We start from the raw sequence: 19,963 nt of genomic DNA, 5'->3' as shown, positions 1-19,963 counted from the left end.
AGGACAAATTAATAAAATACAGCAACAACACACACCTTAAACAATTTTCCATAAAATATCTCCTCTTGGTTTGCTCCTCCAACAACATTTTTTTGAGCAAAGGAAGAAACTAAAACTACACATTTAATACCTCTTCATATATTACAGAAAGTATAGATTTTACATTATGTTACCCAGATCACGTTCTTCGGAAAGATGATATAAAAGATAAATAAATGTGCTATTTCTGGGAGGGTGCAGTCCAATGAAACTGTTCATATATTTTCTCTCAAACATTTCATTACCGCTCACAGAATTCCTTATCATCTACACATACACATTTGGAAGTATCAATCCAGATAATGTCTTCTTAATTTATTTCTTGGAGACCAGTCACACACTTTTGCATTTGATCCTTGAATACATACAAAAACAACTAAAATATACAGAATATATACACCTGATGTAGATACCTAATCTCCTCGTTGATGGCATCCAGTTGTTCCTGCAGCATCATGGCAAGAGTCTGGGCATCAGAATGACCACTGGGAGACAGCATATCCATAGAGCTGAAGACTGTCTCTTGGTCATCCTCATCAACATCAGAAATCTCCGGGTCACTATCAAAAGTGTGAGCTGAAGTACTCAGGATGCCACTTGTTGGACCATGCTCCCAATCCTGGACATAAAAAATCACAAGGTATCCCACATAAGATACGATTCCCACATAATTGCAATTTCACCATCTTGCTGAAATATCTGTTTGAGATGACAGATTTTTATGTATGTAATTTAAATGATTCCAGTGTTTTAGCTAAGCAAACAAGAAAATTCTGCTGAGAACAGAGCCTTCAGAAGATTAGATTTAGTTCTTTGAAAATCTCCTGCATTTGAAAGTAATGCATAACATATAGCGCAGGCCTTCATCTTGTTGCCAAGCAAAAGAACAAGTCTGTGCCAGAGATGTAATTTTGACATTACTCATTCCCTAATGTATCTCTCCTTAGACTTATGAACTTGGTTTGACTGCTTGTTAAGAATTTTTGCCTCCAAAAGTTGTGCGTTCTCCAACACTGAAGGTTTTTTAAGAAGGGACTGGATAACCATTTGTCTGAAATGGCATAGGGTTTCCTGCTTGAGCAGGGATTGGACTAGAAGACCTCCAAGGTCCCGTCCAACTCTGCTATTCTGTTAAAGAATAGTCACGTACACAGACACGAAGTCTAGAAAGAAACAAAAAAAAGGGAATGGGGGAATTGATAGTTCTTCAATGCTTCAGATTTTTGAGTACAGGTTGGGGCACAGATTCTGGCTTAGAAAACAGCTGCATTTTACTCATAATAAGGTAACTATATTGTGCAACATTAATTTTAGTGGTTTAAGTCAGCAACCCCCAACTTTTTGGGCACCAGGGACTGGTTCCAAGGAGACTGTTTTTTCCATGGACTAGAGAGGGTATGATTTCACATGCTTGTTTGCGCTGCTCAGTTTCTGGCATGCCATGGACCAGCAGCATAAAACTCTGATGCAAAATGCATAAACCACTTAAAATAGCATAAAATAGTATTCATAATGTTACAGATGTACAAACAGAAAAACAATAGCCCTCAGCAATTTAGACAAGAAAATATTGAATTAGCAAGTTAGCAGGCAGATTACTTTGACTTTCAGTTGACTAAACCAAGAATCTCAATTCTTAAAATAATGAGTTTAGATTCTGGGTCAGCAATTTTATCCATTCCAGATGTTCCAGATTGCTTATCTTACAACCTGAGAAGCTAGAAGTCATCTCAGGGCTGACACTGGACTTATGGTTGGGAGGATTTCAATCTGGCTTCCCTGCCTCAAAAGCAGTATTGGAATTTATGGCCATAAGCTATGGCTTATCTCAGATCTTTTCAGGTCTGACTCGGGACAGTGGTTACAGACCAGATTTGATCTTATTGGAGCAATGGAAACACAATCTGTCATTTTACTCAAAGTTAGTAATATGTATTTGATATGTATTCAGCAGATTGCTGAACTCCGAATAATAATTTAAATAATTTAAATATATATACATGGCAAATCTCCAACATGGCTGAGGAAAATAATTCCAAAATAAAACATAAGAAACTAAATAGCAACACCACATCCCAACCAAGTATTGAAATACAAAAGCTAAGAGCTTTCTTTGTTTTCCAAATTTCACAGAATGGCAAAGATCCTTTCAAATTTCATCTTACCACCTTCTTCTGTATAAGCCCATCCCATAAGTACTGTCCTGGCCACCATCCAATGAAGTAGCCTTTCTGCACAACAGGGAGTCTCTTTCCTTTAGAAGGGTTTAGGTTTGCAGCTGTCACTGCCAAGCGAAAGGCCATTGTGCCCCCCACACCACTTTAAAAGCACAAGACAGCTGTTGCAGCTGTTGCCAACACAAAGATTTTACGGTGCACTCCAAGATGCAGGCGTAACTGGAGCTTTCCCCTAGATATTTGTTTGCAGCAAGGCAAACATCAGGAGTTTTACCTTGGAGGCTTCTTCCTGCAGAGCCACATAACGGCTCTTTGGTGTCCGATGAAGACTAGAAGGTGTTGCAAAGGGGTCCGTGGATGGATGGACCATAGTACTCAGAGGATATCTGAGATCAGGAGTACTTCCAACAAGGGACCTATTAAAAATTAAAATGAAAAAAAAAGTACTTTAAAGAAATAGTGGAAGTTGTATTGCTTTAAAGCTTAGCTTTCTATAGAGAAATCCTGGATTTAAATACATGTAATACAGTTTTTCTTACCTTCTATCAATATCCTAAAATACAGACATATTGCCAGAGATTATACACTGAAAATCACAGGATAAGATGGGTTCCTTATTTATTCTGGCTGGTGAGAAAATTTGGGGCTAATAAACATTTCTAGAGCAGTTGTAACTATGCTATAGATATTCTTACACAAAGATTGCCATGATGAGTGTGTCCAATCACAATCCCACTCACATACCAAAGAACAATAAAGAACCAGACTATTTTGTTATCTATGAATGTTCTGTTTTAATTCAGAGCAGCATTGATCGGATCTTTCAGGGGCATAGTTAGCAGTTTCCAGGATGCTACCTAGTGGGTCACTGAAAAACATCTGCAAGCAAACAACAAAGCTCAGGAAGCAACAAGAACTCCACAGTAAAATTCTTGAAATAGTGAAGAATTTCTGGAAGCTAGTAGACCATCTCTGTATGGCACATCTGGTAGAAAAATTGAACTTTTCAGTGTTTCCTAGAACATTCTGTCCCAAGAAGGTAAATTTTATCTCAATTTTATGTGTAGATCAAGTCTTTTTGGAAATAGAGATTAAACTTAAAATTGGTGCTTTGCCTTGCAGCATCCCAGCTTCCCATTGGGTATTTTTTAATCGAAAGACTTATTTAAAATAAAATAAGGTAGGGGAAGATGCTGGGCAAATACTGAGGAAAATGTTCAGCAGATATGTCCTTTGGTTTCCCAAGTCTTATCAAAGACTAAGCCAACAATAATACAAAATTTTTCTAAGAAACAACCAAACCATTAAATACATTTATAAGCAAATAAGCATCCTTTGTAGAAAAACTTAGCTTACATTACCATAATCTAGATATATTGAACATAGACTTAGATAATGGGGGCTGAACCAATATCTCCAAGACTCCAAGTCCTGAAACACAAATAGTCAAGGTGACTCAGAAGTTTTTAAAATAAATAAATATAAGAATAAATGTATTTATAAGTTTATTCTTATAAATTTATAAGAATAAAACCTTCCTTCCTTCCTCCCTTCTTTTTACGTTAAATTTTTATTTAACAACAATAGAGTATGTAATGTACAGTATGTGGAAACACATTTATTTCCTTCTTGTAAGAAGCTATACAACACTGCTCAAAGCTTGCTTTATTTTTTGGTCTTATTATTAATCCTTTTTATTTTATTTAAAACTGAGGGGTATTTTCAAAAATATCACCTATAATGGCACAAAAAACTATTGAGGTTAAACAATTACTGCTCAATTAAGCATTAGTAAAAGATACTGAGCAGAGTGTGTTAAGTTGGTTTTATGATGTAAAAAGTATATAGGTAAGTATTTAATTTCTAATTTCCCCTTTCTATGAGCCCAATTAATTTTGCAATTACTGATGGTTTAAGCTTTAGAATCCATAGTCTAGAAACACAAGCTATTTTGGATGAGATAAAGAGAAAAAAATGAAGAAATTTTCAGAGAAAGTAACTATTTCTCAATAAATTAAGCTTTCAAAACAACAGTTATCTATGTTAACAGTAAAAGAAATGAAAATGAATTATGTAAATTTTAAAAAATGAGTTTGCAAATAAATCAGGAAATGGCTGAAATAGAAATTATGAAAAGAAAACGATACTGAAATTACAAGAGTGGGATACTATATTAATGGACAATGCAATCAGACAAAATTTCATCAATACTATTCCAATTTTTATAAAAGAAGTGACATCTAAGAAAATAGATGAATATCTAAAGAATCAAAATTTACTAAGGATTACAGAGGAACAGAGACAGGTTATGAATGGACTTATAACAATAAAGAAAATTTTGGAAGCTTTAAAAAAATTAAACCAGGAAGAGTGCCTAGAGTCTAGACCATGGGGGATTATCAGGTTTTATTATACATGATTTAAGGATTTTACAACCTTTACAAAACACAATGAATTCTATATTGCAGGAGGAAAGATGTTGGAGAGTTGGAAAGAGGTCAACAGTAGAACTAATATTTAAAGAGGGACAAGTTTTGACTTGAATAAGAAACTATAGGCTGATATTATTAAGAGTGAAAACAATTTTGCAAGCATGAGGATCAATGGGATTTTTTTTAATCTAAAAGACAGTTAAAATACAGTGTTTAGAAATGCATTGGGTATTTCGGAATATTTGGAACAATATAATGAAAAATAAGTCACATTGACTTTCATAGATGCAGAGGAGACCTTTGATTATTTGAACTGGCTTTCTTGTTCAATATGTTGGAAGATATTAATTTTGAACATTATAAAGAGGGGGAAATCAATTTACATTTTGCAGAAAATACAAATAATTGTTAATGGAGATCTAACAAAACCATGTAAAATATTAAAAGGAATAAAATCAGGTTGCACACTGTCTCCTCTCTTATTTTGGTTCTTGAAATATTGAATAGAGATATAACACAAGATTAGAAGATTGTGGGAGTAAAGATTTTAAAAGACATTTACAAGTTAAGAATTTTTGCAGATGACTTGATTTTGAAAGATCCTTTAAAGGAAATTGAAACATTAATAGACTATTTTTAAAAAATTACTACATGAGCAAGTTTCAAGATTGACAAACAGAAGATAAATATATTAACAAATAGTAGAACAAATAGAATTGTTGAATAAAATTTTTATCTGTGATAAAAATGAAAGTTTTGTCTAGAATGATGCTTTTGTTTCAGACAATATCTGATTTGTCAATTGATGCTCCGTTTAAACAATGGCTGAAGGATATATCTATATTTGTTTGCTGGGAGGAAAACATGACTTAAATATAAGGTGTTACAAAATGCAAAGGAAAGGGGGATTGGATCTACCTGATTTTAAATTATATTTTGCCACTTGCTGTTTAGTTTTGATGAAACAATGGATATTGCTGAAAAAAAGAAGGCTCTTGGAGTTAGAGGGACACAACCTAACATTTGGGTTGCATGAATATTTATGGTATGATAAAGTCCAGGTTAATTTAGATTTTAAAAATGATTCTGTTAGTTACGACACTTCCGACTTGTGGTGCTTCGGTGCAGGCAGGAATCCGTGACTGTGCACGGTCTCTGCCTGTGTTCACTGCCTGAGTGCCCCGAGCCATTTGGCTTCGGGGCTAAGCCACCTTTGTAGAAGGTGGTGAAGACTGGGGGGTTCTGGCAGAGACGAGGGACATGGCATCTCTCTTCCCTAGCCGGCTAAATCTCCCTCTCTGATGGCAGCTGAGCGGCGGTCTCTAATGGCTGCCACATAGAAGAGCTCAGCCGGAAAAAGAAAGTGCTGGAGGAGTTTGTGAAGAAATGAAAGTGATTTCGCTGACCGGGACAAAGGAACAGTGAAAGTATCCTGGTATTTAACACCTACTAAAGACACATTGTTCCCAGACTGAGTAAGCAGCGAATGGATATTAAAGGGAAAACTTTTTTCTTTTCACTCTCCTTCCAAACGGAACAGCTTTGAGAGAAATTGGAAAACCCGCATTGAAGGTATGCTAAATGCTAAAGACTATGCTAATGCCAAAGGGATATGGATTTCTAAATATTTAAAGAAAATTTTTTCTTTTGCTGTGAGTGGGAAGGGAGAGGAAAAAAATTGAAGTAGAAACTGAAAATAAGAAGCAGACTGCCTAGAATTTTAAAGAGCCATTTGAACATTAATAAGACTTCAAAAAGACATATTTTAATTGGAATTTTGTGATTTAATAGCAACCCCAGAAAAAGAAATGGAAGAAGGGAAAAAGTGCTAAATGAAATAGTCTATCTGGATTGTTTGGTGACTGCATCTTTTGGGAAACTTTTTTTCTTTGTTTAAAAACACTCGGGTGGTTGTTTTGGGAAAAAAAAATTCCTCTTTATAATGGCATCACCCTTGGATGAATCTAAAACTGAATATCTAAAATATAAAAAGAAAGAACAAGACTGGAAAGACACTTTGGATATTCTTTTTCAATCTCTAGAAATGGCGATGCATTCCTATGGAGAATTGATTGCGCAGCAGGATAATTGGGACAAAGAAGAAACTATTTTTGATGAACATGTGATTCTATTGGGGGAGAACAAGGAAGAGGAAAAGGAAAAAGGGATTTTAAAACCTAAAAAAACAACCAAAAAAGATAAAAATGAGTTGAAGGGTGGATATAAGGTTAGAAAACAACAGGAAGGGGGAAAGCAGAAGAAGAAAAGGGAGGTAGAGAGACAAACGGGTAAAAAGAGTAAGGAAAAGAATAAGCAAGGGAGAAAGGAATGGGTGAGACGTCTCAACGATGGGAAGCAAGATTTAAAGAAACAAAATTTATTTAGAGACAATGCGTAAATTTAATTGAAAAAGGGATTCTGTAAGGTACATAAGATTGTGTTATTATAGGCATTTTTAGAATAAAATGTTTAAGATATAAATAAGTATTAATAGGTATGATTAAAATGGTTTTGACAGGGGTACTAGCTATATTATATATTTATAAATTTGTCTCTTTGTTATTGTCGTTCTTTCTTTTTTCTTTTTCTCTTTATATAATATATTGTGTGACTTTAGGATGTGCTAAACAGAATCCCAATATAAGCTATGTGTGATATTAAGTATTATTAGGTTAGGGGAAAGAGTTAAAGGCGTCATACTCCAATTAGTGTACAGGAGAGGTTTTGTTTAAAGAGAAAAAATGAATGGATAGTGGAGAACAGACAAAGAATGATAAGTATTATGACTTGAACTGAGATGAGTAGAATAAAATTAAGAGAGTTAAAAAAAGGAAGAAGCTATATAGAAAATGGAAAACGGTAAAAAGATATGGAATGATATATAAAAGGAACATGATTTTTGAAGGGGCGTCTGTACGATGAGTTTTAACCCGGGATCAAGCAACTTTCAGAAAAGATGTTTTATGTTTTTATGTTTTATGTTTTGTTTGTTTTTGTATTGGAAGAGAATAATGAAAATGTATAAGACAGATGGATATAAAAAATGTATACAATCTAAAATTAAAGAGATATAATTTGAATAAATAGAAGGAAAGGAAGTAATAAAGAGAAGTTCGGGATAAGATATGAAGATGAACAGATAAGGTAAATATATGTATCAAATTGTGTTTGTTTGGAAATGTGATAACTTGGAATAATTCTGTCTTTAAATAAAATGTTGCATTGGTTTTTTTAGAAAAAAAATTCTTATGTCATTATATTTTATGTTTTGTTTGTCTGTGTATTGTTTTGGAAAATCAATAAAATTTGTTTAAAAAAAATGATTCTGTTAGGCATGCCCTACGGAGAATATGGAATAGATACAAATCCAGATTGTGCCAGGACGTATCTCTCTGGATCTCAGCACAATATTAATTTTATAGATGAGAAATAATAGGGAAAGAGAAATCATGAGATAATAGAATTTTATCAAAGGTAATGTATTGTAAATAAACTGAAAGGAAGAACTAGCAGCAGTGGGATATAGTTGTTAATTTTTATTTATTTGTCATATTTTAAAACTCCTATCAAAATGGAGTAGATTCAATTAAGTAGGGGAAATTAACTGAATTACCAGCTTGGAGAATATATATAGAGAAGGAACATTACACAGGCCTCCAGAGGAAGCATATTTTAGAGCATGGCGCCACTACTGAGAGAGGGAGAGGAGGAGTGGGAGAGGGAGCGGAGCGGGAACAGAAGGGAGGGAGGGAGGGAGAGGGAGAGGGAGAGAGATCTAATGATATATAAATGTAATAAATAAATATTAACAAGAAATTAACAATAAATGTAACAAGAATGTAACATGTAAGTTCTTTAAGATAAAAGTGGGCATAAAAATAAGATAAAAACAATCGAAGATTTAAAGAATTTGTACCTGAATATCAAAAGAAATTCAGAAATATCTTGAATATTAAATAATAAGCTGCCATTGATAATACTTAAAATTCAACCCAGGCCTAGAAAATCCATGGAGTGTGCCAAAGGATTTCAGTGATTTAAAAACATACTTGAAATGTACTGTCTAAAAATGATATTTATTTTTAAATAATGTATATGTACATGTTTAAAATTAATGATTCCCATGATATAACCGAAGTCTTCCGTTCTCTTTTAAATGTTTATCTGTTAAGCTTGTCATATGCCACATTAAACTCCCTCCCAGGCCAGCAACCACTCTCTCATCACAAAGCATATTTCTGAGAACCTCATTTCATTCTGGAGAGAATAAAATCGAAAGGAAAAGCAACAGCTGTGATCTCTATCGGATACAAGACTTTTCAGCCCTACCAACTGGCTTCTTCTTACATGTGACTTCCAACTTCATGCTCTGCCAATACCTGACAAGGAACCTTCTTATAACATTCGATAGTAAGTCTCATCACATGAAACACAACAATATTATTTTTTTAAAATGTTCTACTTTATTTTGCATCACATACAGGTTTTGTTACATTACTACAAGCAAAATAGGAAATCTCAGTGCTGAACAGTTGGGGACTTGCGAGGATGTGTTTGAAGACAGGGATGCTAAATGCACAGTTTGCTCAGCATGGAATGGATGAACACCAAAACTGAGAATTTTTTTGATGTTTTTATTTCAATTTTATAAAGTTTGTATAGCTATTAAAATAACTTTGCATAAGTCTCCAAAGATAATCAGTTGAAGTTAGAAAATTTGGTAAGTACTATTCAAACAACTGTTGGATATGGGTCATTCTAAAATACTCATTCATTTCTATGGGAAATGCATTTTAGAAAGGCATCCTGTCTTTTTTGCTATCCCTTGCTACAAAATTTACTTATTTGTAACTGTGGTTCTTCATAGGATCATCCATCCATTCACAGATATGAGATCTGAATCTACACAGAAGCCTACTAGATTATTCTCCAGCTGGGATTTTTTATGGGAATTCTATTCCATTGGGCATATCTAACAACATGATTCCCACCGTTTCTTCAATTTTCCCAAGGCAAACTCAACAGTTCTAGAAACAAAGCAGTCACTACAATAAGCATCTATACAGACAAAGGCGAATGGGTTATGTGTATGCAAAATGACAATTCAAAGAACACAATCACAGGTGAGCAATCTTTTTTTTTTCATCATGCTTTCTGCACAACACATAAAAAGTGAGTATCAAGTGTACCTTAGACAGTGTGCAATATTTCAGGTGAGGTTAAAGACAGCACAATTCTGCCAATTTGTTTATGCTTGGACATCAACTTACAACCAAAATTGAGCCCAAAATTTCTGTTGCTAATTGAGACATTTGTTAAGTGAATTTTGCTCCATTTGGGGGCCTTTTGTGCTACAGTAGTTAAGTGAAACGCTGCAGTTGGTAAAATTAGTAATATAGTTTTTCAGTGAATCTGGCTTTCCCATAGACTTTGCTTATCAGAAAGGTGATCACATGACCCCTGTGATACTGCAACCATCATAACTGTGAGTCAGCTGCCAAGTGTCTGAATTTTGATCACATGAGCATGGGGATGCCGCAACTGTCATAAGTGTGAAAAACAGCTATAATAATTTTTTTCAGTGTCATTGTAACTTCGAATGGTCACTAAAATGAACTGTTGTAAGTCGAAGATTACTTGTATTGTGCAGCTGACCGCTAATCAGAGCACATGGCTACTCTGAACAGGTCTTGGGGAAGTCACTCTTTAGAACAGTAATGCAGAAGTTGAAAGTGCTTTTATGGAATGTGAAACGGATTAATTGGTAAAATCCTTGTAATCTGTCTCACATGTAACTTGCATCTGCACAGCCAACCCATTTGCTCTCCCTCCCCATGGCAGCAACACAGTTAGATTCCTCTAATTGTATTAATACTACAAGTTCTTCAGCTATAGGCTTTTTCAGGACTGAGAGGCTTTGAGACCATACAAAGCAATTTCAACTGTAGCTGTGTGATAGAACATTACCACATTGATTGTGGATGGCTCTTTTTGGTCTGGTATAAATTGAAGTTGAGAGTTCTGAGATCATAGGAGTGGGTTCCAGTTTGAACAATCCTGATCCACACGCCTTAGTGTGAAGAAGAAGAAGAAAAAGGAAGCAGTAACCAGCCCAGTGGCAGGTCAGAACAGAAAAAGAGACAGAGAATGAATGCTAGTATTAAATGGCAGGTATCTGTTGGGAGGAGCTACTGAAAAGCACTATAGGAGTACTTCTATTGGTGAAGTGTAATTTACTCCCTTACCCATTCTGGTAGAGGTTTTGGACAGATGGAGGATCCATATATGAAATGTGATGCACAGAGACCAAAATAAACCAAAAATAATTAAAAAGTATAGAACCAAAAATAATTATTAACTGGAAATAAGAAAAGAGAAGATCAATTCCTATTTTCAAAACTGTATCTGTGCTACCCCGTAATCAACTATCCAACCAAGGGAAACTTAATTGGGAGATATTTGTCTCCTTTTTCCTCCAATTAGAAATGGGGGAGGGGGGTGTCAATGTTACTTCAACCAGGAATTAATCAGACAAAAAGCTTAGGCAGAAATAATATTCTTTAGACCATAATGACTAAACATACAGAGAAGCATTTCATACATTTTGCTAAAAAACAAACAGCAAACTTACAAAAATGTTGTACATTTTCTTTTTCAATAAGGCAAGAGTGCACATTTTTTTCCCTCAGGCAGAGGATCTCATAATATACTGTCTCTACAACCAATAAATTGGAGTCTGATTTGGTAAGGTAGCATCAAGAATGGTTAAAGCAATCAGGTACAAAGTGAAATATACATACAGTAGTTGACAATCCAGATAATAATTTCAATAATTTTTATTACACTGAAGTAATATTCTCATATGAATTATAAATGGCATGAGAAAAAGAGTTCAGTACACTAAACGGAGATAAACCCTATTCCTATTTGCACCAACATTGTAAAATAAAAACTAAACAAAGCAATTGCATTTTATGTGTTTGGCTGCTTTACTTAATTTGTTGGCCTGTTATATAAATGCACCCTCTACTGGATCCCAAAATTACAGCAACTATCCAGATTTTAAGATAAGAATAAAATTTCTCTAACTAAAGATGACCTTATAATGACTACATGGGAAAATTCATCATTCAATTTATTTTCTTATTTAAAATATGCAAAAAATTCTCCCTTCTTTCTTGTAGGATTTATTTTTCTTTTTAATAACCAGTCTAGCCACTCTCCTTGAAATTTCCTGGTGATCTTCCTGTTGAGATATAATGACACTCGGTTCTTGTAAATTTTATTAGACTTATTTTGCAACAGAAAAATGCAGAAGAATGTCAAACACCTTCCTGGAACATACAGCAAGATGTAAAGTCGTTATTGTAAACCTACTTTAAGAGTCTAATATCCCTCCCACAAGAGAAATCTTTTTGTATTTCTGTGTCTCTTGAGGTTATCCACTCTACTGACACCATTCTTCTTGTCAAGTATTATTTGGCTACATAAAGGATATATGTTAAAAGTATTTGTTGTTAATATACAAGTTACTTCATAATTTAGTAAAAGTTTCACATGGTTTTCAAATCTCAAACCTGGCTCCAAATTAATGGCATCTATAACATCCTTCTTACATAAAAGAATATTCCCACTAATAATCAGACTTAAAAAATAAATTTATTGAAAGAAAGAAAAAAGAACTATTTATTTTCCTTATCTGATAATCAAGATAACATATCCTTCTCCTATCTTGAATGGAATGCTATCTTAAACCAAATCAGACTCCAATTCCTAAGAACAACAGCTTTTCCTTCAGGGTTTCAAGCAAGAGCCTCTTCCAGGTGCCAGGAGTCAGTCTGAGTTGCAAACTATACATTTTGTCATTGAAAAAAATAGCACTTTTCTGCCAGTAAATGAATCATCATGAGGTTGACCTCCTTGTTGTGTTCCAAAGAGTTTGAGAGGTGCTTAAGAGGAGATGACTAGCTTACTGGCATTGTGTTCTTTGATGTGCTGTCCCTGAACCCAGTCCTTCCCCTCTGCCCATAATAATTATTTTGGGGAAAGTGAGTTTTTCTTCCCACCTTTAAACAGAAAAGTACACAAAGAAATAAAATTATGAATTATTCCTTTGTTCTCTCAAGTATGCAAGATTCTAGTCGTGATTTTAAAAAAAACCTATGCGTTCAGAACTTACCAATAAAATCCAAAAGTACAAGAGACTATTATAAAATGCATGCTGCTGTGAAGCAACCACTAAATAAGTGGAAAATATGAATTTGAACTGCCTTATATAAAGACAATTTGTGACTCAGTTGAATCCAGGTAGCCTTTTTACTTCTGAGACACAAAAATAATACAGCATCTATCACAATAACTATGGACGTAATAAAAGGGAACAGTCTCTACTGAATAACAAGTTTTTTTTCCAAGTTTGAATGAACACAACTGTTTCTGATCTTTTAATTCAGTGTGAAAAACTCAAAAAGGTGCAAGAAACTTCCTACAGGTTTTTCAGCAGACTTAATTATTATTCTAGAAAGAATCTTAGGTAAAGTTGTTCCTCACAAAAGTATTCAAGAGATTAATTTCTGAAAGCGTTGATAAAGCAAAAAAAGAAATGACTGTTCTCACCTGGTATGTATACTGTCAAGTAAAGGTCCACTTCTTGCCTTTAACTGGTCAATTTCTAGTCTCAACCTGTCAATTTCATCAGACAGTCTCCTCTGTTCAGAATGAAAGCAGAAATTGTTTCTCTACAATCTCTAGTCAATTATAATTAACCTTCACAATGAATGCATTTGTGAAGTTAAAATGGATACAAGCAAATAACAATGAAACAAAGCAAGAAATAGAAAAATACTAGTACAAAGAGACAAGATAGAAGGGACATTTCTGAAGTGCTATCCAAAAAAGCTGAGACTCTGCTAGAAAATATTATTTCACAGAAGAATCTATAACTATGGTAAACAGAATAAACCTAATATATGTGACCTGTTTATCTAAATTTGTATTAAATGTAAGCCTAAGCAATATATTTTCTAGATTATGACTTTGTACTTAATTTACCTATGGTTCATTTTCATATGTATGGCAGTTGGAATTATGGTTTTCTAATCAGAAAAAGAAACATTAGGTGCTTCATTATACAACAGTTACATTCACTGTTGGTTATTACTATGTAAACTATTAGCCATGCCAGTATGATTATTTGATATCTATCTTTTGAAGACCTCAAAAGTAATTCTGATAAATATGTCTGGTACTTCTTACACAAGGTTTAGTAATAGCATTTACCTTGTCATGCTGCTGCTCTTCAATCTGTTTTTGAGTATTTTCCAATTCTTGCAACAATGTGTTCTTAAAAGCCAAAAGACGAATAGTTAGAAACATATGGGGCCTGAGGTAAGATCGTAGAAGTTATGCCCATCAAAATAAATTATTTATTTTATCATAATTATTAAAACAAATAATTAATAAGGTACAAGACTCAAACTGGATTAGAAATAACACTAGTTACACTAAGAGGAACAATATCACAGAAAAAATATTACACATAACAGACATTGAAGAAAAGATGATTCTTCTTAGATTATCATAGACATGGTCAAAGAGTAAAAATCTCTCTCTTTTCCCTGCCTGATCCCAATTCAGTCCCATTTCCATTATTTTACTTAATTACTTGTCAAACTCTTATAGGGCAGAATAACCATAGGACAAATGGAAAAATTATAAATATTTAATGAAAATGGACCAGAAATCTTTTCCATGGTACTGTACAGGAATAATATTTGCCAGTTATAATAGAACTGTAGCAATTACACATCATTTATAATGTATAATTCTTTGTTTATCTTCATGAATTGCTAGAAAAATTATTGGAAAAAAACTACAGTACACGTTTTCAAATATAATCTGAAAGTGAAGTATCTTTGAGTTTTTAAGTATATTTAATAGCATCACTGAAGTTATCGGGGAGGGGGATGCCAAAACCATTTAAACTTTGCGGTGTCAAATATAAAACAATAAGTTTCTTAAAACTTGACAGCATTTGAAGATAATTATTTCTTAGATGGGCAACAACTGGATTTTCAGTCCAGAAAGGATTCCCTGAATTTAAAAAATATCATTTATATATGGAGGTAATGCAGTTAAAATGATATTGTTATTCAGCACTGATATAAATGAAAAAAGTAAGTAGTAATGGCACAAGAATGCCATTACATATAGGCTCATTCACTAAAGAGGAGGATTTTGTTATAAATGGTACTGATTGCCATTATTCTCTGTGATCCTTGAAGATGGCACTCCCTGGGCAAAGATATGTGAAGACAGCCTGGTCCACCAGATCTAACTGGATGGACAGATACTACTGCTAGTTGTGCAGATACTTTAAGGGTAACAACCTTCAGTTGCACCCAGAACTCAATTGGCTACCATGCAGCTTGCCTAGTAACAGTGTTACACGGGAGAATCAAGATACATCTGTAATGATTATTTTGTAATCATGTGCATATTTATTTAGTAGGACTACCTCTTCACAAAAGTCAACCAATTTGCATTTAATCAAAAGTACCTGTCTTGCCCATGAACTCTCAACTGCATCTCAAGCAACCTAAATCTGGCTTTTTGATAGTGTATATGTGTCACACACATACATATACATGCACAGAGAAAGACATGATAAGTTTCTCAGAAATTCAAGATGTGAATGTGGCTCGATGAACTAAAGGGATTTCAAAAAAATTTAAAAAGCCAGAATTCTATTCCATATTTATTGCAGCAGCAATTTAAATCATACTTTCATCGTTCTTAATTCATGATAAGAACAAAGAGAAAAATCCCAGAAAGAAGTCAAAGTCTTATAAAAACCAAGGCAGCAAAGAATCAACCACTCTAGCCAACCTACTCCCATGCTCTAATGCGCGGCAGCACTAATACATTTCTAATATCCCTTCTACATAAATCACTGGCTTGGAAAACAGCTGCTACACTTACTACAGGTAGTTCTTGACTTACAACCACAATTGAGCTCAAAATTTCTGTTGTTAGTGAGACATTTGTTAAGTGAGTTTTGCCCATTTTATGATCTTTCTTGCCATAATTGTTAAGTGAATCACTGTGGTTGATAAGTTAGTAACTTGACTGTTAAGTGAATCTGGCTTTCCCATTGACTTTGCTTGTCAGAAGGTTGCAAAAGGTGATCACATAATCTTGGGATACAGCAATGGTCATAAGTATGAACCAGCTGCCAAGCATCTGAATTCTGATCACACGATCATGAGGATGCTGCAAAGGCTGTAACTGTGAAAAATGGTCAAAAGTCACATTTTTCAGTGCCATTGTAACTTTGAATGGTCACTAAATGAACTGATGTAAGTCAAGGACTACTTCTATTCAAAACATCAGTGATATGACCCATCAAATGTCTTAGCTTCTTTTTTTAAGGTGGATTTTTGAGGTTATGAACATTCCAGTACCATCTTGTTATCAGTAAAATTAATTTTCCTATTTGAATATAAATAATAAAAAGATCTGCACTATACCTTTTCTTCAAGGGCTGCCATTCTTTCTTTAAGATGAAGCTGAAGTCTTTCATTGGATTCACTCAACAGCCTGTCCACAGTATCAGAGAGTCTCTTGTTATGTTCCTCGTTCATTTTCTCCCGTTGACGGGCCTGGGGGTCAAGATCAGCCAAAGATCAGCCAAGATCAGCCAAATATTCCCAAGCAGTTTGCTCTGAGACTGCATTAAAATTAACCTTAATGATTCAAGAAAACAGAAATTACTATTTCACTATAACTAGCCCATTATAACGTAAGAAAAAATTTACAACAATTCAAGGTACTTTTATTGACTGGAAAATGCTAAAAGAGAACTACCCACTTATTTTAGTTACTCTTCATAGGATTTAGCCCAAAAGCCTCTTAACATGATTGTGTTTTTCTTTACTCCCTTTCCAGTTCTTCAGTATCCATCTTGTATTATGGCCATGAAAACTAGATACAGTATTCCAAATGCAGTCTGACTAGGTCATCATAGACCAGAAGTAACCTGTGTCACGATCTCAATATTATTGATTCAGGCCAAGACTGCAACTTCTGCTTGCTCATGCTTTATCTGTGGTGCACACCCTACAGGTCAACCAGATCTTTCTCCCGAGTACTACTACCAACCTGAGTTCAGCCTTTCTTGTACCTGTGCATCTGGGTGTTTTTTCCTAAATGCAGAACCTTACAGTTATTGCCATTGAACAGTATTTTGCTAGATAGGGCCCAAAGTTTAAATCTATCAAGATCCCCTTGAACCCTTAAGCTATCTTCTGTGTTGTTAGCAGCCCTCCTAGCTTTGTGTCACTTGCAAATTTGACAAGTATTGCCTGTATCTTTTCTTCTAAATTATTTATAAAAATGTTGTTCCTTTCTAAGTTCTTGCAAACCCCTGCTGGATTATCTTTTCTTTTTAGGATTTTCCCAGGTACCAATGACAAATTGAGTGGTCCATTGTTCCCCACAGGGAAACAATGTTAACTCTACTCAGTCTTCAGACCTGTATTCTATATGAAGGGCCTTAACATGACATCTCAGGAGTAAGACAGATCACTTTGATCAGAGGTAGAAACAGGGAAAGGGGAATGCAGAAATAGGGTTCAGACAGAAAAGTCATCATAGATGGGACCATCTGATATTATAACATTAAATTAATTAAATTAAATCAAGAAGTGAGGCTAATTATTTAGATAACTATACCTAACACAACTATACAACATTTGCATATAGTAAACATGAAGTTGAAGTGATTTCTTCTATTGCTTCAGTGCCACAGATTTAACTACATTTTAACAACCTATCACTTAACCATATCATAAGAGTGTGACTGAAGATGTAAAACCACCATGTGGGATCCCAAAGGTGCTTTTTCAAGAGGCAACTAGACTTTCTGGTTTTTCTTTGAAGTTGTCTGCAAGGAGTATAAATCCTTCCATTCCCCATTATCCAATCAGAGCTGAAGAAGCTTCTTGCATGCAAAGCGAAACGTCCTCAAAGAAAAACAAGAAAGCCTGGTTTCCTCTTTAAAAAGCACCTTTGGGACAACCATGACCTGGGTGGCTGAGAATCTCCATAGACAACCAGGTGGGATATTCTTTCTCAAGAGTATCCATGTGATGCCACATTTGTAAAAAAAAACCCAACACATTAATATCATAGAAGAAAACATAACAAGTAACACCAAGTTACCATTTTCAATTTGACAATATTCTGACCTGAAATAAAATAAAGCTACATTTTCTGGAGAAAACAACTTACCCTTCCCAGTTCTTGGTTCTTCTCCTCCAACTGAGTTTCTAATTGCCGCAGTCTTTCTTCAATACTACCATGCCTTTCTTCAGCCTATATAGAAAAAGACATTCTTTAAAATGGTGGTTCCCAACCTCCTCAAGCAATGAATCTGAATCTGAACCTGAATCCCACCAAAGTAAAAACAAAACACTGGCTTTTTAAAGAATCTTTCTATATTTATAAGTCTTCTGTTATTGGTTGTTGTTTTAACTACATGAAAAATTGTTCTTAACAATAATTTGTACAATTATAATTGTAAAACAAACTGATAAAATAAATACTTTCATTTTAGCCTGTGGTTATATCTTAGTGATTGGTATCTCAAGTAAAAAAAATCTAATATTTACTTTCATTAGAGTAAGACATTGTGATCGTATTCTGAGACTCTCTTTATTGTACTCCAGTGATATCTGTTTCAGTCCAGATATAATTTCTGCACAACCCTAATCTAGCAACTACTGAAATGTATACTTCACTGATGACTCAAAAGATTAATCTTTCTCCAATAAACAGCTTCTTTTAGCTCATTTCATTGGCGGTGGCAACTAGAAGTTGGGAAGACCATAATGCTAAAACAGGAGACGGATTGGTTGTCCTTCTATTAGTCTCTCTCATCTTCTCCCATGCATTGATTTAAATACAGGTAGCTCCCAGTGTATGACCACAATTGAGCCTAAAATTTCTGATGTTAAACAAGATGATTGTTAAGTGAATTTTATTCCATTTTATGACTTTTCTTGCCATAAGTGAATCACTGCAGGATTAAGTTAGTAACATGGTTGTTAAGTGAATCTGGCTTCCCATTGATTTTGCTTCTCAGAAGATTGCAAAAGGTTTACGCATGAACTTGAGACACTGCAACTGTCATAAATATGAGTCAGTTGCCATGCATCTAAATTTTGATCACATGACCTTGGTGAGACTACAACAATTGTAAATATGAAAAATGGTCATTAGTTACTTTTTGCAGTGCCTTTGTAACTTCAAACAGTCTCTAAATGAACTGTTGTAAGTTGAGGACTACCTGTAAATTAATCATATCCTATCCAGGGGCTACCTGTATACCATCAATGGTACAAAAATTACCTGTTACAAAATACTGCTCGAAGGAATTAACGAATCAGCTGTGGAAATGCGGGTTGCTAAAAATGGAGAAGACTTGTTCTTATATACAGTGTTGACAAACCTTTTCGGCACCAAGCACCAAAATGGGAGTGCATATACGCGCGGGGCAGCACCGGAAACCGAAGAGCAGCTCCCTGGCACATGCATGCAGGAGTGTTGGAAAGAGAGCTTCTGTTTTTTGGTGCATGCATGCACGCCAGCCAGCTGGTCTTTGCACGCACATGCATGCCAAATACCAGAAAACCAGGTGGACAGGAAACTGGAAGCTCAGCTTCCTAGCACACGTATGCGTGCTGGAAAGCTGCCCTCCCAGTTTCTGGAGCTCCTGAGCATGCGAAGACCAGCTGGCATGCACGCCAGAACTTGGAAAAGCAACAGGCGATGGCCCTCCATGCCAATCCTGGCATGCATGCCATAGGTTTGCCATCAGAGTTATATAGGTTTACATTTATATACCCTATAGATTTAACTAAGCATCTGGTATATAACCAATGTGGATTTACTCTTGTGAAATATTTGGAAAAGCAGCAAATTATTCTCTGAGAGATTCTAGAAATAGAACCTCTCAACCTCAGGGCACAGACATGAGTTCCTTGTTGAATTCATTACTTTATGGTTAGAAAGCTATTTGAACCTCATAGCACATATTTCTTGGCTAGTTCTGGTTTATATCAAGCTTGTAAATATATTTCATTCAAGAAGTATATAAAATGCTCCCATCTGATTCCTTAAATGTACAAATAACAGATTTAATAGCAATACCATAGTCTTGGTAAACGGATCTTAATCCCAAAACTAAAATAAACACACAAAGTATCTGACAATTTAATGGGATAAAGCATCCTTGGACAGCAGTTACTGCCCTCC

The 19,963-nt window shown here is 34.8% G+C and overlaps 1 protein-coding gene across 8 annotated transcripts in view; it reads right to left on the bottom strand.

Moving 5' to 3' along the window:
* The window catches only part of PPFIA4 (PPFI scaffold protein A4), a 110,101-nt gene that overhangs the window by 28,671 nt on the left and 61,467 nt on the right, over positions 1-19,963 (bottom strand). For all 8 annotated transcript variants that reach the window (XM_087929243.1, XM_087929246.1, XM_087929247.1 and 5 more), the window contains 6 exons: positions 17,939-18,022; positions 16,177-16,308; positions 13,928-13,990; positions 13,265-13,356; positions 2,491-2,632; positions 453-658 (listed from right to left, as the gene is read on the bottom strand). In XM_087929243.1, the coding sequence (XP_087785369.1) occupies positions 453-658; positions 2,491-2,632; positions 13,265-13,356; positions 13,928-13,990; positions 16,177-16,308; positions 17,939-18,022 (719 nt within the window). The remainder of the gene's footprint in view (positions 1-452; positions 659-2,490; positions 2,633-13,264; positions 13,357-13,927; positions 13,991-16,176; positions 16,309-17,938; positions 18,023-19,963) is intronic.

Source organism: Pseudonaja textilis, chromosome 3 (assembly GCF_049901715.1).
Source record: "Pseudonaja textilis isolate UNSWEBS1 chromosome 3, rPseTex1.2, whole genome shotgun sequence".
NCBI lineage: Eukaryota > Metazoa > Chordata > Lepidosauria > Squamata > Elapidae > Pseudonaja > Pseudonaja textilis.
This window is presented reverse-complemented; position numbering and strand designations above follow the sequence as displayed.